General features: G+C 42.1%; 2 protein-coding genes across 6 annotated transcripts in view; one reads left to right on the forward strand and one right to left on the reverse strand.

Moving 5' to 3' along the window:
* The window catches only part of TTI1 (TELO2 interacting protein 1), a 50,645-nt gene extending 49,354 nt beyond the window's left edge, over positions 1 to 1,291 (reverse strand). For 3 of the 4 annotated variants that reach the window (XM_003805013.5, XM_008966405.5, XM_034947546.3), the window contains exon 1: positions 990 to 1,291. The gene's annotated coding sequence lies outside the window, so the exon portion shown is untranslated. The remainder of the gene's footprint in view (positions 1 to 989) is intronic. The other variant, XM_055105060.3, reaches the window with a different exon arrangement.
* The window catches only part of RPRD1B (regulation of nuclear pre-mRNA domain containing 1B), a 72,867-nt gene continuing 53,157 nt past the window's right edge, over positions 1,066 to 20,775 (forward strand). The window contains exons 1-3 of one of the 2 annotated variants that reach the window (XM_003805012.5): positions 1,066 to 1,684; positions 8,006 to 8,135; positions 15,910 to 16,043. In XM_003805012.5, coding sequence (XP_003805060.1) covers positions 1,534 to 1,684; positions 8,006 to 8,135; positions 15,910 to 16,043 — 415 coding nt within the window. In that variant the 5' untranslated portion in view covers positions 1,066 to 1,533. The remainder of the gene's footprint in view (positions 1,685 to 8,005; positions 8,136 to 15,909; positions 16,044 to 20,775) is intronic. The other variant, XM_034947547.3, reaches the window with a different exon arrangement.

Below are 20,775 nucleotides of genomic sequence, written 5' to 3' on the forward strand. Positions count from 1 at the left end.
AACTAGGAAGTTATACCACGATCAGGAAATTTTAAAACCCTCTTATGTCTATAACTTAACTCCCTACCATCACCCCCGTGGCAGTAAGAAAAACAAAATTTCTCTGCTGCTTTGATAACTGGGATTTAAAACTTAAAAAAAAAAATAGGGTCAAGGTTTAGAGTCTCAGATAGTGTTTTGTTTTGTTTCAGAGAAGAGTCTCGCTCCATCGCCCAGGCTGGAGTGCAGTGGCACGATCATAGCTCACTGTAACCTCTAACTCCTGGGCTCAAGGTATCCTCTCGCGTAGCTGAACTGCAGGTGAGCGTCACCATGCCTGGCTAATTTTCGCTGTTACCCAGGCTGGTCTTGAACTCCAGTCCTCAAGCTATCCTCTCGCCTCGGCCTCCCAAAGGGTTGGGATTACAAGCAAGAGCCGTTGCACCAGGCCTCAAATAGTGTGTCTCAACACGAGGTCAACAGACACATTGGGAAGGCTAAGTTAGTTCCCTCCACCTTTTCCCTAAAGTTAACACCTCACTTAAGTTCGAAAAAGTCAACTGGACCCGCAGAAGGCAAAAGCAGCATGTAATAATACCCTGAGTGAGAACCCACTTAAGAGCCGAGAGCCCAAATGTGTGTTTCATGACGGCGCTGTTACAGACTAAAAGGTCAAAATAGGACATTAAAGGGTGCTCCGGGAGGCTGAGTAGGAGCTCACCAGGTGAGAAAGGGGATGTCACTTTCGGAGAGAGAACGAGCGCCAGGGCGTGGAGGCGTGAAAAGGGCACGTGGGTGGCCTGGAAGAACCAAAACTAAGTGTTTTGGGGGACAGCCAGAGAGCCGAACACATATGGAGGAAAGATGCGGCCTGGGGCCCGCCAGATTAGAAAGGAAATCCCCCTCCCATACCCAGATCATGATCTCTCAGCCTCAATGTCCCCTCAGGATACCCCTCTACAGGGTCCCAGCTGCTGGGCTCCCTCTGGTTCCCGTCACTCTTCCCTTACCTCGTCTTCCAGCCTTTCTCTCACTCTCCCGCCTCCTCTGCCTCGCCGGAAGTGACGCGCTAAGTAGCGCGCCGTATCGCGCCAGAAAGGTTCCGAGGGAGCGGGAAAAAGGGTTCCGGCGAGATCCACTGCGCCGGTGTGCAGGCTCGAGCGGTCAAAGCTCTTTCCGGGGGCCCGGGGAACTACTCTCCTTGCCTCGCTCTGTCTCCTTCGAAGTGCTCTGCGCGAGGTTCAGAGCGGCCGCCGCCTCCAAAGGGACGGTTTTCTAGAGCTCCGACGCCTCTCGGTGCCCCTCTGCTCCGGCCCTTGCCCTTTGACCTCGCTCTCGCGGCAGGGTGAGAGGTCGGGTGGCCATCTTGTGGCGGCGGCGCGGGCGGCTGTTACTGCGGAGACCCATCCCCTCCCCCTCCTCGCACCCCTGGCAGTCTGTCAGTCGGTAAAAAGTCCCGCAGCCTGTCAGGTGAGGCCCCGGCCTCGTGCCGTCGCTCTTCCCGCCGCACTGGGCGGCCCAGGCCGCTCCCTGCCGGGCCTCACTGCCGCCACCATGTCCTCCTTCTCTGAGTCGGCGCTGGAGAAGAAGCTCTCGGAGCTGAGCAACTCTCAGCAGAGCGTGCAGACCCTGTCCCTTTGGCTCATCCACCACCGCAAGCACGCGGGACCCATCGTCTCCGTGTGGCACCGCGAGCTCCGCAAAGGTAAACACCAACTCCCCACCCCCTGGACGGTCCCCGGATTGTCCTCTCGCCCACCTACAACCTAGGCCCCTCTAAGCCTCTTCATTGAGCCTTGCTTTCCAGGCCTGATCGAGCTTCTGAGATGGGAGACAAAGTTAGCCCCATTTCTCGAAGAAGGAAACTGAGGCCCGGGAAGGTTTAAGGTACTTGCCTGAGGGTCCACGGACTGGGACTCAGGTGTCCAGACTTCTAGTTCATCAAGCCATTTTCCCTTCAGTTTCCCCCTGACATCTGTGGCTGTTATTATCTCGGCAGCATTCACTGCCGTACTGGCCCTAGCATGTCGGGCCCAGTGCTGGGTATTTGGAGTAAAAGCCAGTGGGCTCCGGAGTCAGACTCTGCAGATCGAGTCCTGGCTCAGCTATTTGCCAGCTGAATAATACTGGGAGAGTTTCTTCATCTCCCTGTGTCTCCGTTTTCTCATCTGTAAGAGGGAGGCAAGGATAGCTACCCCTTACAAAGCCTTTACTTCATACCAGTCACTATACTAAGACCTTTGTGTGTATCCTCGCACTCAGTCCTTAGAACAGCCCTGTGAAGTAGGTAGTCTCTCCCATCTTAGGTTAAGGGGCCACCCAGACCTTACCTCTCCTCTCCTCTCCTCTCTCATGCAGTTGTCATTGATTTCAGGCCCTGCTCAGGTTCTGACAGACATTCATTGAACTCATTCTGTTATGTGCCAGGCACTGGCTTGGACACTTGCAGCATGTTGCCTCTGCCAACTGCCTAGAATTTAAGCCTGACTTTGCCGCCTTACTGACCCCAGCAACTTAACCTGTCTGTGCCTTAATTTCCTTATCTACAGAATGGATAACTGAAATTTACTATGTCTTTATTACATGCGAAGTGCAGTACTGATATCTTTACATACATTGCCATTAAAAAAAATTCTCGGAGCCCTATGAAGTAGGAACTTTGCAGAAGAGGAAAAACTGAGACTCATCTCGTGGTGAGGAGTAAACGGGATAATCCAAATGAACATTTAGCATGGGGTGAGGCACAGTGTAGGCATTCAGCAGATTATGGTGAGATGAGACTTTTGATTACTCACTGTGAGGCATGGTCTTTACCTTCAAGTTGCTTACAGTCTGGTGGGGAAAGATGGGCACCTACACTCCTGGATGAGTTTCATAATGGAAGACTGAAGAAATGAAGCTCAGAGCTGCTCCAGACACCCTATATGTGGTAGGCCTTTATAGCGAATTGGCTTTACAAGTGTTCTATACTATCTGTGAGTTGGGGACACCACAGATGTCCTGCTCTACAGGTGAGGAAACTGAAGTGGCTAAGTGGTATTTTCAAGGCTTTCGAACTGAACAGGCTCAGACTACAACAGGCTGGCAAACACCAAAATCCATTTTTTTCAGGAGACCCAGTTCTAGCCCTTTAGCAGGGACCCCCCCTAAATATCGCGTGCTGTACTGAGATAGGGATCCCCTCAGCCCTTCGAGCAGTTCCGGGAAGAGGTAGAGCCTGGAGTTTATGGGGCCTTCTTCATGTACCCCACTGTGCCATTCAGAAATTATTTGTAGAGTGTGCTGAAATGTGAATTGCTACTGTACAGAATTCTATTGGGTGGGACCTCAAGAGGCAGTTAAAGTCCATCTCAGGTGTCATTTTTTTTTTTTTTTTTTTTTTTGAGATGGGGGTCTCGCTCTGTCGCCCAGGCTGAAGTGCAGTGGTGCGATCTCAGCTCACTGCAAGCTCCACCTCCCGGTTTCATGCCATCCTCAGCCTCCCGAGTAGCTGGAACTACAGGGGCCCGCCACCACACTCAGCTAATTTTTTGTATTTTTAGTAGAGATGGGGTTTCAGTGTGTTAGCTAGGATGGTCTCGATCTCCTGACCTTGCGATGCCCCCGCCTCGGCCTCCCAAAGTGCTGGTATTACAGGTGTGAGCCACCACGCCTGGCCAAGTGTCACTTCTTTTGTGACACTTTCTTGATTCCTTGCCTCACCCTAGTTGAGTTACTGAAAAAAAGCAAATTAGAGAGTACATTTGTGTATGAAGCTCCATTATCCCTAATCTTACGTGGTAAAGCCTTATGTTGCAAGTAGGCTAGCATTATTATCCTCATTTTATAGATGAGATGATAAAGGTATAGAGGGATTAAGTGCCTTGTCCACAGACATACAGCTAGGACATGAGCCCAGGGCTGCCTGATGCCAAAATATGTTCTTTTTCATGTACTCAGTGCCTCAATGCATTTAATAAGTGAAGGTGGTCACCTGACTGCAATCAAACTGTGGTGCTTTCATTTATTAGAATTAATGAGTGCCTCCCACCCCATCATACCAGTTTAGCATTTAATTTGTTCCTACTAGCTGTTCATTTGAACTGGTTACATCTTTGTCATTAGATTATGTTTTGAGAGAGGAACTAGACCTTCTTGTTTATTTGCAACACCACAGGATATCGCATGGTGCCTGTTATATAGTTTAAAAATAGGAATTAAATCATGGTCTCTGATAGAATTTTCGTGGTTGAGTAAAGGATCTAAACAGCGCTATCCAATACAACTTTCTGTGATAACAGCATAAAGGATATAAGCAGCGCTATCTAATACAATTTTCTGTGATAATAGCAATGTTTTCTATCTGTGCCATCCAACAGGTAGCCGCTTGGTATATGTGGCTATGGAGCACTTAAAATGTGTGACTAAGGAACTAAAGTTTTAAGTAGATAGAATTGAAAATTTAGTTTCCAGTTTTTACCAGCTGCAATTCAGGTGTTCCAATAGCCACACGTGGTTAGTGGCTAACTTACTGGACAGTGCAGAGTTAAAAAAAGATGCTCTTCCAAGCATCAATACCTAGCTTCCGAATATCCAGGCTTATTTCATGAACTGAAAATGCCCCCACACTAAAAGAAAAGGATTCTGTGCCCTAATGTTCAGATTGATTAGCCCTGTAGGTTCTACCTAGGGTGAAGTCATTTTCCGTAGCTCAGATGCTCACAGACTGTCTCTGAGTTGCCTTCAAAATATATGAGATTTATAAAAATTAACTTTTTTTCTTGCTTAAATACTTCTATTCCTGATGTGTTGTCTTTCCATTTTCTAGGAATAATTTTTAATTTATCCCATTTGAGCTCTGTTCTAAGTAGAACGTCTCCCCGTCTTTATGGAATAGTTTTGGTGTAAAGTGCTCCTAAATGAGTATTTTTAATGGTGTTTTGTATCTTGGCCTGAATGTAGGTAATGGGCTTTTATCGCAGAATTACTTTAAGACTTTCTGTAGATGTCAAAACCAGCCAAACAAGTGAAAAGTTTTGATTAACCAGTTGTTTAAATTTTACTCAACAACTAGTTTGACCAGTTTGGAATGGACATGGGTAGTGAGTGAAAGGACCTATTTCTGTCGTATAGGAAGGACATCTGAACAAGTGAGTTGTCCCGCAGGATTGGGATGGAGGGGTGTGCATGTTGTGTGTATTGTGACTGTGTGTGCTCAAGAGCTCTAGGGTTTTGTCATATCACCTTGACACACATGGTGCTTATGTTGACTGTTGAGGATGTTGAATATGGAGGGATACAGTTTATCCTAAATAAATCCCCATTGTTAAGTTCTGGGGTGATGAAAATTAACTGGCATTGTAAACAGTGAAAACCTTGGGTCTCAAGCCCCTTAGATACCTTGTTTGTCTACTGAAAAGTATATCAGGTCTTGAATGTCCACACTGACATTTTACAATATGGATTCTAGGTTTTTTTTTTTTCAACATAAAGTGTATGGAATTTTAAAGCTTCACTTAATGAAATTTGCTTTGTTGAAGTTCTGTTTTGCTTTCGAATCTGCTAACTTGCATGGGATTATAGGTGTAGTAGTTTCACTTACATCAACTTTGCAGAGCAAGGTTTGCTTTAACAAAAAAGCACGTTTTGCCATAATCATACCTTTGTAGCAACAGTAGATATTGTAACTACTGACACTTTTGTTCTGCTTTTGAATAACAATTAGAAAGTTGAAGAAAGCTCCAGGTTCCTAGTATTCTTATCAGTTGGCCATCTAAACTAGGTTATTACCAGAAGGTTAAGACAATTCAGGGTATCCATATTTAATTTTATGAGCATTTAAGACATCAGTTTCATCAGTTTAAACTGTAATGTGCTATTAAAATCATGTTTTTAACTTGGGTTACTCTCCTGTAGCTACATTTTTTTTTTTTTTTTTTTTGAGACGGAGTCTCTTACTCTGTCACCCAGGTGGGAGTGCAGTTGGCGCGATCTTGGCTCACTGCAACCTCCGCCTCCCAGGTTCAAGTGATTCGCCTGCCTCAGCCTCCCAAGTAGCTGGGTTTACAGGTGCCTGGCACCACGCCTGGCTGATTTTCGTTTTTTTTTTTTTTTTGAGACAGAGTCTTGCTCTGTCGCCCAGACTGGAGTGCAGTGGCGTGATCTCGGCTCACTGCAAGCTCCGCCTCCTGGGCTCACCCCATTGTCCTGCCTCAGCCTCCTGAGTAGCTGGGACTACAGGCGCCCGCCACCACGCCTGGCTAATTTTTTGTATTTTTAGTAGAGACAAGGTTTCACCATGTTAGCCAGGATGGCCTCGATCTCGTGACCTCAGGTGATCCACCTGCCTCGGCCTCCCGGAGTGCTGGGATTACAGGCGTGAGCCACTGTGCCCAGCCTCCTGTAGCTACATTTTAAAATGTCAGATCTTATGCCTGCTATGTCAGACATATCAATGCTTTGTACATTTCAAAAGAAACAACTGGTTTCAGAGAGAAATAGAGTTACTCAGGTGTGTTAAGGTTGATAAAGAGCTTGTGTTTTTCAGGTACTTTAGCATTGGAGAAAACTTTGTGTTTTGAAACATCTAATTATGTTCTTATTTATTTCTTTTAAAAGAAAATTGGAACCAAAAATCGTAGGGATGTAACTTTATAATTGAGAAATTATGTGCATAGAAGCCAGGGAATTCAGTAATGTTCCCCAAAGCAACTGTAACTCAGACATATTGCACGAGGTTTTTATGGTTTAATATATGATACCATATAGAGTAATAGGGAATAACCACATTTCATATAAATAAGAGAGAATTATGGTTTTTGTGAAAGCCCTAATTTTGCATATCTAGATTTCACACGTGTGTAAATTTTCAGTAAGAGTGTAGTGTTAATGTATACTTGTATTTGAGCTAATATCTATTGGTGCACCTAGAGATTCTTCTATATTATTGATTATGGTTATTGGAGTATCAGAGAAATTCTCAGTTTAGGAGCAAAATTACAAGAAACCTTTTTTTTTTTTTTTTTTTTTTTTTGAGACGGAGTTTTGCTCTTGTTGCCCAGGCTGGAGGGCAATGGCATGATCTAGGCTCACCACAACCTCTACCTCCCGGTTTCAAGCGATTCTCCCGCCTCAGCCTCCTGAGTAACTGGGATTACAGGCATGCGCCACCACGCCAGGCAAATTTTGTATTTTTAGTAGAGACGGGGTTTCTCCACGTTGGTCAGGCTGGTCTCAAACTCCCGACCTCAGGTGATCCGTCCATCTCGGCCTCCAAAAGTGCTGGGATGACAGGCATGAGCCACCACGCTCGGCGAAACCATTTTAAAATTGAAACCTAACTCAGTCTTTTTTTTTTTTTTTTTTTGAGACAGAGTCTTGCTCTATTGCCCAAGCTGGAGTACAGTAGTGCAATCTCGGCTCACTGCAACCTCCACCTCCTGGGTTCAAGCGATTCTCCTGCCTCAGCCTCCTGAGTAGCTGGGACTACAGGTGCCCACCATCACACCCGGCTAATTTTTGTATCTTTACTAGAGGTAGGGTTTCACCATGTTGGCCAGGCTGGTCTCAAACTCCTGACCTCAAATGATCCACCCACCTCGTCCTCCCAGAGTGCTGAGATTACAGGCATGGGCCACTGCGTCCGGCCAACTCAGTCTTTCATTCTGAAATATTTGATAATTAAAAGTGAGTTAGAAGTTGCTCATTTTTGCAGTAGAATAAATAAAAGCCTTAGTTTCAACATTAGCACTGACTGCTTATCCTTTAGGAATTCTCTTTGGATTATCTTAAGTTTTACTATCAATTAATTACCCTGGTTTAAACAACACAGCAATGAAGATGGCCCATTCTTTTTCTTTTTCTTTTTTTTTTCCGAAATGGTATTCCCAAACCTATTCCTTAGGTGGTCTTTTTAAACATATCTACTTGACCCCCCAGGTAGATAATACTTGTCTTAATGTTTTTTTAGGAGCAGCCCAGGGCAAAAGAATTGTGAATTGAGAATTTCTTTGGTGTAAGTTAAATTCTTTTCTTTTCTTTTTTTCAGCCAAATCAAATAGAAAGCTTACTTTTCTGTATTTAGCGAATGATGTCATCCAAAACAGTAAAAGGAAAGGACCTGAATTCACTAGAGAATTTGAATCTGTCCTTGTGGATGCTTTTTCTCATGTTGCCAGGTATGTTGTCTGTTTTTTGGATTTGTTTTTAAATTCATTGCCTTTCCCACCTTTTTGTTCTTCCTTTTCTGTGATAGCCTTTGTAAATTGACAACTTCCTACTTTGCAGACAGTTGTGGAGGCCGAATTGTGGTTTTATGTTTTGTTGAGCCCTCAAGAACTATTGAGACATGTAAACATTCTGATACATTTGAGAGATTCAGCCTAGCATTATCTTTCTTCTAGATATATTCATTTTCATTTTTTGAATTTATTTCTTGGTTATGGTATTTTCTTTGGTTTGGTTGAGTTGTCTCATCAGCTTATGATCAAAAAACAAAGCTAACTAGTAAGGGAACCTTTTAGTAACATAACTTAATAGCAAGAAATTAATTGCCAAATGCCTTCCTTTTTATTTCCTTCTGGATTTCTAGATGTCTAGTTTACTAAAAATAGTAGGCATTACTGTAACTGCAATAATAGTAATTATTAGTGTAGAAAGTAGGTGTTTGCTCTGGCTATATTGTATTAAGCCTGATGCTATGAGTGGCACTCATACAACTAATACCATAGAAAGCATACATTGGATTAAAAGTTTTATAAATTACTTTACTTCATGTAAAAACAAAAGCTTTCTGTGGGCTTAAATTAGGTGCCCAGGAAAAGTAAAGAAAAACTATCGTTCATTAGAATATTATGTTTATAAGTAAATATATAAACAGATATTTGCAAAAGGAATTGGGAAACATGAATGGGAGACTAGTAGGTTAAACATAAATTGTTATTAGGTCTAAAATATAGTGGTGAAAGGCCTTAAATGAGAAATGAAGTCCTGCTTTCATTGCAGGATTTGAAAAGTTTGAAGGATTAAAATTAGAAATCCAAGAGAAAGAAATGACACCTAGCTTTCTAGAGATGAAAAAGATGGTTTTTGTGGATAAGCTACATAACACGGCTCACCTTTTGATCAAGATGGACACAAGTAGCAAAATGTGTTATTAACTTTAAAAAAATACTGAATCTTCATAACAGAGTAAGCTTAGAACAGACTACTAGAGGAGCTATCTGAAATAGACAGATTTTCTTGCTTTGATGAGATTTAGTTCACAGTTGCTTAGAAATTGATGGTAGCTCTGCCTCAGACACTATGTGAGTGACCTTGGATGTGTTACTTAACTTTTTGAGCCCAAATTTCCTAACTGGCTAAAGGGGGAGGATACCACTCCCCCTCATAAGAGTTGTGAGGGTAAAGACAGACAATATGTTTAAAAGTATGTAGTACAATGCCTGTTCCACATTTGCTCATTCATTGGATCATTTGTTTTTTCCTATATTCCAGGCACCTAGTAAAGTGTCTGGCACAGAGCTGCTGAGTTATGTAGCTTGAAGGAATACCATTTATATAGCCTCCATGTAAGTGGTGTCCCAGGAGCTGGGCAACATTATGACACAGAGTAGGCGTTCAGTAAATATTTGTTAAATGAGTTAATTAATGTTAACTCATTATGGAAGAGATTTGGTCTAGGGAGTTGGCTGGAATGATTTCTTGTAGGGATAGTAAACATAACAGTGTTACTAAAAAATTCCAGCCTGGGCAGCATAGTGAGACCATGTGTCTACAAAAAATTTTTAAAAAATTAGCCAGGCATGGTGGTGTGCACCTGTAGTCCTAGCTACTTGGGAGGCTGAGGCAGGGGGATTGCTTGAGCCCAGGAGTTCAAAGCTGTAGTGAGCTATAATCATACCACTGCACTCCAGGTTTAGCAACAGAGCATGACCCTGTCTCTAAATTACAAACAGACAAACGATCTGTAATCTTTAGCTGTCCTGAAACCAAAAAGTAAATAGAAAGGGGTGGAAAAGGGGGTGGGCAATACCAGGGTTAAAAATTCCTTTTTTCTTGGGAACACCTTAAAAACTAGCCAGGTTTTAGGTGTCTTGGCAGATTCAGTGGCAGTGTGAGGAAGATAAACCTGGTCCTTCTCAATAAAATAGCCCGAATTCCTTTCTGTTTGCATTCTTCTGGTTCTTTTAAGATTCTGCTTGGGTATTACATTCAGGATACCCATGTTTCCAATCTCCTTTCTTGTACCCCATTATTGGGACAGAAAGTCCAACAGTTCTGCTTCAACCGTGATGCAGCTCGTCCACAGTAGGAGTAGCCTAATTAACATATACTTTCTGTGTGCTTTTTCTGTGGTCAGTTGATGAACAAAGATAGTTGACCCATTACTGTTGACTAAATTGATGAGGGATATTTTTATGATAAAAGACACCTCCACACCCAAAACAAACAAACAGTAAAAAAAAACTCTCAAGTCAGAGAAAGCTGCCAAGTTCATAGGATAGATTTGATTTGAATAGCAGTTTAATTAACCAGACTGCAAACTTGCTTTTCATACAAGTGCCTTGTTTTCTTCCCAGTGAGGAGACAGCTGTCCATGTCATTTTTCATTCAACATGTATTGGAGTGCCTTCTATGTGCCAAGTATGGATCCAGACACTGGGGGAGCAGCAGTGAACAAGGCAGGCAAAGACAATTAAATGAGCAAGATACTTTCAGAGCAGGGCAATATGGACATAGTAAAATGGAGTGATGTTCTAGAGTAGGATCTCACAGGTAGTGTGGTTCAGGAAGGCCTCTAAGGAAATGACATTTGCGGTAATCGTGTGAAGCGGGAGCAGCTATTAAGAAAAACTTAAGGCAGAGATCATCTTGGCCTGCTAAGAGAAACAGAATGAAGGCTGGTGTGGTTAGAATGTAGTGCACAAAGGGAAAAGTGATATCCAGATGAGGTCCGAGAGGTGGACATGCACCAGTCACATACACCCTGTAAGACTTGGGAGTTAGGATTTTTTTCTCATGGGATGTCATTGAAGAGTTTTAACCACGGGAATGATATATTCCAATGTATTCCAACATACATTTTTAAAACATCCCTCTTTAAAAATGGCTTAGTGTAGAGGGATGGATTGTAAAGGCCAAGGGAGGGGCGGGGACATGAGTTTGGAGGATATTGCTGTGGTGCAGGCTAGAGGTGACATTGCCTAGGACTCAGAAGCAATGGGAAGATACTAATAGCTTCCATTTATTGAGTGCTTCCTTCATGGGAGGATCCCCATCTCTCCAGTGTAAAACTGATAGGATTTATAGGCGTTGAGTGGGAGCTGGTAGTAAGTGAAAAGAGAAATCAAAGACCATTTCTAGGTTTTTGATGTAAGGAATGACTGATGGTGCCCTTTACTGAAGTGAAGATTGGGGAAAAGATTTGGTGGAGGAAATCACGAGTTTTGTTTTGGCCAGGCCGAGTGTGAGATGGCTAGTGAATATTCCAAGGAGTGATGCCAAATAGGCAGGTGGATAAAATAGTCTGAAGCTCAGTAGAGACTTGATTTCTGGAGACATAAATTTGAGAGTTACCCACATGATATTTATTTATTGTTGTGGGCCCCAAGACCACTCCCAGGTTTGGTGATTCCCTAGAATGACTCACAGGGCTCATGATGTAGTCATAGTCATGGCAGTGATTCATTACAGCTAAAGGATCCAAAGCAGCAGCAGCAGAGGGTGATGTGCGTGCAGTGCCCGCAGCAGACTGGAGCGCTCTAGGTATAAGCTTCCGAGTCCTCTCTCAGTGTTATTACACAAACACGCTTAATTCCTCTAGCACTGAGTTGTGATGTGTATGATGTGTAACCTACCAGGAAAGCTCATTAAAGACTCTGTGCCCAGAGTTTTTATTGGATTGGTCATGTAGACACCCTCTGCCAAAATTCTAAGCTCCCAGAAATAAATCAGGTGTTCATTTTTTTTTTTTTTTTTTTTTTTTTTTGAGACGGAGTCTCGCTCTGTCGCCCAGGCTAGAGTGCAGTGGCTTGGTCTTGGCTCACTGCAAGCTCTGCCTCTCGGGTTCACGCCATTCTCCTGCCTCAGCCTCCCAAGTAGCTGGGACTACAGGCGCCCGCCATGATGCCCGGCTAATTTTTTGTATTTTTTAGTAGAGACGGAGTTTCACCATGTTAGCCAGGATGGTCTTGATCTCCTGACCTTGTGATCTGCCTGCCTTGGCCTCTCAAAGTGCTGGGATTACAGGCATCAGCCACCGCGCCAGGCTCAGGTGTTCATTAAGAACCGTATTGCTTGCACAAACAATTTAGGCCCAGTAAACCACCCTTACCAGTTAGGAAATGGTAGGGACACTCTGAAATCCTAAGTTCCCAGACCACTTCCCTAAGGGTAGCAGTCTGGCTTTCTGTGTTAACTCTTTTCTGAACCAGCTTTACATGAGGTACTGTTGGAAGTGTAGGGAATACTTAGAATTCCTGCCCTTAGTAGGCCTACCATAGGCCTGCTGTGCATGAGATAAGACAGAGTTGTACAAATTACTGTGGTTGTACTGAAAAAGTGCCATAGAACTGTAGAGGAAGAAAAGGCCCCCAAGGCTGGCTTTGCAGGGACTCAGGTGTCCAGCTGACACGTCAAGCAGCAATTCTGTTTGTGTGTATCATACACATTTTTCACTCTTAAAGGTCAGTTTTGCTATCTGTATTGAAAAATAAAGTGATTGAATTTGTTATTAATCAGAATTAAAATACGAAGTGTTCAACGTAATATTAAGTTGTGTATGTAATTATTTGCCATCTTCCACTTTATTCATAGATTGTTGGCAAAGATTGTTCAGTCTTTTTTTCCACTTAAAGATTTCTCAGTTTAGATTGGAGTTAGTACAACCTGAGAATATTTCTCTTTCTGTTATAAAACGGCTTTATTACTTTGGTTGTATCTAATTCCAGATGCCAAAGTGACTTCCATTTAGCTGGAGCTACTTCCTTCAAAACCTAATCAGTAGAAAGATTTCTTGAATATTTTATGTATAACTTTGAAACTTACCTAGCAAAACTTTGATTTACCACAATGTTCAAGGAAATATCTGTCCTGGTTAGTTATATTCACTAATTAAACTAGAACCCCCCTTTTGGCCTTTAGTAGTAAAAGCCTTTTGAAAATGTTTTGTGGTTATAACAGGTTTGAGCATCATTTTCCACTGTGCCTGAAACTGTACACAAAACCAGTCTTAGCCTGAATGGAGTCCCAAGTATCTCCAGGAATGGTGGGTGGTGGGTGTGTGTTGTGATACCCACCTACTTTTAAACTAAATCCTTGATAAGAATTTATTCTCATGAGACTGGTTTCTCTTTCTTTTAAGCGAACAGAGAATCTGCAGCAAACAGATTTTATGCTAAAAGTACCAGCTAGTTCATTAACTAAGTTCTGATTAGTTGCAATTTGGTTTTACTAATTATAATGACTTTATTTTTCTAAGCTATACATTTGCTCACATCAGGGACCTCCCATTGCCTGCAGGCCACATGCTTTAATATGGCATTCAGGGCTCGCTGTAATTGAATTCCACCCTCCTTCCAGATTCTTCTGCAGTTTCCGCACATTCCCCCATATACTTCAGCTACCTGAATTACTCCTTTCCCTTTGCCTTGTTCAATTTTGGCTGTTCCATTTGAAGGAGAAGAGATAGCATAAACAAAGGCACATGCACATGAGAGAACAAATTCTGAGTAGCAAATACATACGGGTGGGTGTTGCTGGAACGCAAAGTTCCAGGTAGGGTAGGGAAAGGAGACTAAAAACAGGTCTGAGGGATTGCTGAGTCGAGCCCTAGAGGTCAGGACCCAGGCCTTCTTATTCTTTGTAAACCTTCATTGGTTGAGCTGAGGAGTGCTTAGTTGATTTCTGACATGACCTTGATACAGTAAGATGATTGTTGAAAGTTAAGCAACTGTATAACTTACCGAAACCCATATACATTTTTTTGGAAAAGATTACAATTTGACAGATATTTATTGTGCTTGTTCAAGGGCATATAGCAATGGGAGAAAATAACAAATCTGCACCCCTGTGGAAATTACATTCAAATGGAAAGCGTGTAAACAAAAAGTAAACTATTGAATATACAGCATACCAGAAAAGTTGTATGGAGAAAAATTGAGTAGGGGCAGGGAGTGTTATTTTCAACGTGGAGATTAGGGAATGACACACTGAAGGTGGTGTAACTAAACATACCCCTGAAGGAGGAGAGGAATTGAGCTGTGTGGCCACATGGGGAATGTGGTTCCAGGCAAAGCAAACTTTTGAAGTGCTAAGGCTCTGAGGCAGTGCTAGGGTAGCTGTTGTTGAGGCAGGAGGTTGGAGGACGGGGGTGGGGAAGAGTGGGTAGGAGATGAGGCCAGGGAAATAACAGCTGGGTTGGGAAAGGCCTTGGAGTCTTTATAAGGACTTTTATTCTGAGGGATACTGGGAAGAAATGTTGGCAATTTTGAACAAAGGAGTGACGTGGTCTGCCTTAGTACAGCAGCTAAAATTGTATTTTGAAAACTCGAGAATAGGTTGTAGGAGGACAAGGGTGGAAGCGAGGAGACCAGTAATGAGGCTACTGTAGTAATGCAGGCGAGAGATGATAGTGCCTTGGGCCAGATTGATAGCAGAGGAAAAGATGAGAAATAACTCATTTCTGGATATATTTTGAAGGTGGAGTAAAAGTGTTTTATCACAAATACCAAGTAATTGGGTCATATTTTTAAGCTTTATAAAATTAGCAGTAGAAATGTTTTTCCTTTTTTTCCCGAACCCTCACTTCTGACTTTAAAAAGTTTAACAAAAAAAGAATTAATTTTTATGTACTCTGATTGAGTCCTTTAGTCAGTGAAATTTACCACTAATAATTCATAAGTGAGACATTCTGACTGGGCTAGGCCGAAACCTAAGTTCTCCTTGAGTTTATGAAAGCGTTGTCACGGTCGGGTGTGAATAGAGTTCCCATCTCAGTTGAATTGGCATGGTTTCTCCTTGAAGTTCCTACTAAAAGCCATTTAACTTAGATACTAAGATGTCGAGGTATCCCTTCTTGTTTAAAGTCATTCAGTATAAGATCGTTGCCATTTAAACCCCCTCACAAAACAGAAGATTTCATGGTAACAGTGCGTGGTGACTGAATTCACTTTGCTTTCAGAAAGTCTAACCCAATCTTCTGCTTGCTGTCTGAAATTTTATTGTAGGCAATTGGTTCTCAGTGAGTGCTAGTTATAGTCCTTTATATCCTGTTTCAGGAGTTAACATGTCAGGGGAAAACATTTTCTAACTTCTAATTCATATCCTTTGATATAAATTATGAAGGACTGCATTATTAAGTGTGTTCTAAGATTATCAGATACCTTTGTGTGAACCTGGACTATGGACTTAGCCCAGAATTAAAATAATTATGCAGTGGTTAGAACTGGAATGATTCTTGACATATACATGTATGTGATTGTGTTTATACATGTAGAGGTGTTGGTGTGTTAGAATTGATGAGTTGCAGTGAATTTATTTCCTGTTTTAAACATCTGGTTTTTTAAAATCATTTTTCTATCTTTAAGAGTTCTGATCCACTTTTAATTTCCAGCAGAATGTCTGGCAGTACATTTTAATTAACGTCTTCTTAAAAAGCAAGCTATCACAACTGATAAGATGGAGTTTTGATAATTTTCTGTCTGTAAAAATTGGCCATTGACTTTTGGTCCTATTTGATTTCAATTATGGCATGATCCCTCCCACTGCACGAAGAATGTAGTTTGTGGTCAAGTTTTGGGTATCCAGGTATTACAATATGTACCTTATTTGCTTTTAAATGTGTAAATCATTTAGTCAGTTGTTGATTTCTTTTTTTTTTTAAGTAGGTCTTTCCTAATTAAAAACAAAAAATCTTAAGCTTATATATATCTTTTCATCTTTTCTGGGCAGAGAGGCAGATGAAGGCTGTAAAAAACCTTTAGAAAGATTGCTGAACATCTGGCAAGAACGAAGTGTGTATGGCGGCGAGTTCATACAGCAGCTGAAGCTGTCTATGGAGGACTCCAAGAGCCCTCCCCCCAAAGGTAGAAACATCACCACATGTTTACAGCTCTTGGTCTTTGCCTACTTTCGAATCAAATATGAAAAGCTGCAGTGGGGTTTGCTGTGAACCACCAGCGATTTTATGATTCTTCAGAGAGAGAGATGATCATGAATGATGGTGAGAATTTATGTAGTGCTCACAGCGTGTAAGCCTGGTTCTAGTATTCATGCTATTCATCCTCTCACACCCTGACTTTTGCTCTCTGTTCTCCTTGGCTTGCTTCTGTCTTTCAGAGACTTTCCTTGCACAAGGAAAGGAACAACAAAGTTGTTCAGAGTTGTGGTGAACTAGGAAGTAGCCTGGACTAAGATTTTGTCCTTGCTCTGCCATTAACTACAATAGGACCTTGGATAAGTTTCTTAGCTTTTTAAGAACTTGATTTAATTAAATGTAGATGTGCTTTTGAAACATATCCTTAGGATTGTCAGCATGGTGTCTGTCTAAAGTTGATTGTTTGTTTGTTTTGGAGACAGAGTCTCACCCTGTCATCCAGGCTGGAGTGCAGTGGCGTGATCTCGGCTCACTGCAACCTCCGCCTCCTGGGTTCAAGCCATTCTCCTGCCCCAGCCTCCCGAGTAGCTGAGATTCAGGCACCTGCCACAACACCCGGCTAATTTTTGTATTTTTAGAAGAGACGGGGTTTCACCATGTTTGCCAGGCTGGTCTCGAACTCCTGACCTCAAGTGATCTGCCCGCCTCGGCCTCCCAAAGTGCTGGATTACAGGTGTGAGTCACTGCGCCCAGCTTAAAACTGATTTTGATCTTTACTGAACCCAGGATATCTTTAGGAAGTGCATCTGTGTGTGAATTTTGCAAAGCCCTTAATAAGAGCTTATATTATTTTTTCTTTTTTTCTTTTTTTCTTTTTTTTTTTTTTTTTTTTTTGGAGACAGAGTCTTGCTTTGTTACCTGGGCTGGAGTGCGGTGGTATGATCTCGGCTCACTGCAACCTCCGCCTCCCGGGTTCAAGCAGTTCTTTGCCTCAGCCTCCCGAGTAGCTGGGATTACAGGCACCTGCCACCATGCCCAGCTAATTTTTGTATTTTTGGTAGAGACAGGGTTTCACCATCTTGGCCAGGCTGGTCTTGAACTGCTGACCTCGTGATCCACCCACCTCAGCCTCCCAAAGTGCTGATATTATAGGCGTGAGCCACCGCACCTGGCCTATTTTTTTCTTTAAAGAGTAAGATCAAATGTTGTTTAGTTACTTGGCTTCTGGTTAGTTGTGGTTTAATTCTAGTTGGCATGACATGTTTCTTAGCTACAGATCTGATCTGCCTGCATACATACTTGTTTCCTGGAGGATCAAGTCCAAGTACTGATAGTATTGAAGACCCTTTCTATCTGAACTAACCTGTTTTTCCAGATTCTTCTCCTGCCACTTCCTCACTTAAACTGTATTCTTTGGCCAAACTGAATTGCCGACAGTTTACCCTCTGGATGCTCTGTTGGCACTGCTTCCTTTCCATCTGCTGTTACCTCTACTTGATGTCCTTCTACCGCTTTCACTGTGTGGTGAACTCATTCTCCAAGAATGCAACTCTCATTCTGACATCTTCCCTGGCTTGTCTGGGCCCATGTGGTCATTCCCTCCTTGTTCTCTGGTACTTTGTACATGCATCTGCTATAGAACCTAGTCATGATTAGCATGTGTGACAGTATCCTTCACTGAGCAACCCTTTTGTGTACCCTTCATGATCCTTTCCAGGTCTGGAATTATTTGCATTTTACAGTGGGTAACTTTCCTGTGAAACCAAAGGTTAGAGGCTTTCTGTGAATGACAGAAGTGCTTTCAGACTACAGGTCATTGTTGTTTTACTTGGTGTTGCTAGAAGATAATTTTAGGATCACTCAGGTGATTGGTAGCTTCTGAAAAGCAAGATGTTTCCTGCTTTGGATTCTGGTGTTTGTATTGTGTCCTTTGGAGGTCTTCAGTACAGCTTTGGGGAATTACTCAGCATTCTTTACTCTGCCTTAGAGTTCATTGGTAAACAGTGCTGGTTTTTAAGAACACCTTTGGGCAAGTAGGAGAGCCTTGAAAGAGGATGTTTGAAGCTAATGTTGAATTTCAATTTAATGTACATTTGCTGGACACATACTTTGAATAAACACCTATGCTAGATGCTATAGGAAAGAGGGAGAAAAGAGTGAGGAATAGGTTTGCACTCTGGGAATGTGTGGAATTTGTGGCAGTGATAGTATTGGGAATAGCTTCAGTGGGTTTCTGATTTTTTTTTGAAAGTCTAGACAGACATTAACAATAATAGAGGCAGTTTCCTCTAGGTAGAGGATAATGCTAATCTAAAGATAATTTCTCTTTCTCTATTCTATAAAGATGAAAACACACATCAAAAGATTTCAACATGTGTGTTAGTCCCAGCTGACTCACTCTGTCTTCACTCTCTTCTCTGGACCTGAGTTATCAGAATATTTTACCACAGTCCTTTCAAATGTTGATGAGTTCTCGAGAAGTTTATTTCCAAATTTGAGTAGTCCTTTTATATTCCAGCTTTGATTCATGGGTAATTCTTTGTCTTCAGGCAACTTCATGGAGTTTACCTCTGAAATAAAAATTTTTCTATGGAACTTTGACAGTTCTTACAACATTAGAGAATGCATGAGCTTAGGAATTCTGTTTTAGAACTGGGTATTAAGTTTATAAACCTGTCTCTCAAGGTGTTGTAAAGGTGTCTCTCAAAACATCACACTGTACCCTATAAATATATACAATTATTATTTGTCAGTTAAAAACAAAATTTAAAAAGCAAGAAAAGGAGAAAAGTTCTCTACTCTTGAGAATACTCAAGGTGTTGCTTGACTGAATGGAACTTTTTTTATTTGAGCCACATGTGACTCATGTAGTATACGGTTGTAGAAGAATTTAGAGAGAGAGGGTAGATACAAAGGGACTAGCATTTATTGAGCATCCGTTATGTACCAGCCTCTGCTGGCTGCTTTTCATGTTAATTTGTTTTAGATCCTTACAACTACTCTGTGAATTTGGTATTATTTTCATACTTTAGATGAGGATACTGGCTCAAAAAGGTATAGTAATTTTGTTCAGAGAGAGATAATTGGTAAGTGGCGAATTCCCAGGTCTATACGACTTTAAAGCTGATATTCTTCACACTGTCGTATTTCCTGAAAGCACACGGTTTCAATATTGGTAGGAATTTTGGTAGGAATTTGTGAGTAGGTTACCCAGCTTTCCTGGATCTTAATATAGTTTAGCTATTCAGGCTTCCACAGTATGAATCCTAGCTGTCATTTCTTTTTTGAGATGAAGTCTTGCTCTGTCGCCCAGACTGGAGTGCAGTGGCGGGACCTCGGCTCACCGCAACCTCTGCCTCCCAGGTTCAAGTGATTCTCCTGCCTCAGCCTTCCAAGTAGCTGGGATTACAGGCATGTGCCACCACGCCTGGCTAATTTTGTATTTTTAGTAGAGATGGGGTTTCTCCATGTTGGTCAGGCTGGTCCCGAACTCCCAACCTCAGGTGATCCGCCCACCTCAGCCTCCCGAAATGGCAGGATTACAGGCGTGAGCCACCACGCCTGGCCCCTAGCTGTCATTTCTAAAGCTCTGTGACCTTGGCCATGGCATTTGATCCTTCTGAAGCTCAGATCCTCACTGTACAATATGGCTATTAATGGTAATACCTTCTAGGATAGTGATGAGGATTACTTGAGATAATGCAGGTAAGATATTATCAGTGGGGCAATGATACGAGTTTTGTTTGCCCCTGCCAGTTCTAGTATCTAATGTGCTGAGTTTCTATATATGAACTGGTAGCAAAAGTAAGAAGAGGTTTTTAATATTTTCAGTCCCCCAGTTTTTGTGCGAGCCTGGAGAACATGGTAGCTAAGAGTATGAGTTCTAGGTGCAACTTCCCTGTGTTTATGCCTGGATTTGGCCACTCAGTTCAGTGAGATGATAAGGGTAGACAGCTTGTAGAACTGTGCCTCAAATGTTAGACCTTTATCTGTTGTAGGTTCTTTTCTCTCCACAAGTAAAGTTTAATGTGCCTTATTAAAATGTCCTTTATTATGCAGGGATGGAGCAAAGAATGAGGGAGCTGTTGCAAACAATATTTCCTGATCCTTTTCTCATTATAAAAGTAATATAAAATCTATAGGTGTGGTTTTTTTTGTTGTTATTAACTAGTCAATTGAAGAAGTGGGAGTAGAGAAGGAACAAAAAAACCTGTAACTGATTGCGATCAATTAGTTGTAAACACTGCTGCACTCGGACCAAACGCGGTTTTTTTTTAAATCACAGAAAATTTCAAGTGGATCCTCTAGAAGATCCAGCTTTACGGTAGATGGCTGCATATTATAATGTGATTTGGGAACCTGCAGGCCAGCTTTTTGCCTTAAGATTAGTTTCACAGTCTGCCATTGTGTCTGAAATTGTCCCACAATCAGGTTGTAAGAGGCATACCGTAAACCCTTAGGTAACGAGGATTACTTAAGGTTAGCTGAGTACAAGGCCTGCTGGAGACACAGGGACAAGTTGGAGGATAGAATAGAAGGTGCCCAGTATGAGGACAGAAGGACTTTGGCTACCCCCACAGTTTGTCCTGCCTGTAAACAGAGTGGTTGAGTGAGTGAAAAAGGGAGAGTAAATATATACCGTGGTAGAAGCTGAATTGATAGTGGAAGGCTTACCTTAAATTCAGATGTAGAAATGGAACTGACACATATTCTAGTTTTTA

Source organism: Pan paniscus, chromosome 21 (assembly GCF_029289425.2).
Source record: "Pan paniscus chromosome 21, NHGRI_mPanPan1-v2.0_pri, whole genome shotgun sequence".
In the NCBI taxonomy this organism is placed as follows: Eukaryota; Metazoa; Chordata; class Mammalia; order Primates; family Hominidae; genus Pan; species Pan paniscus.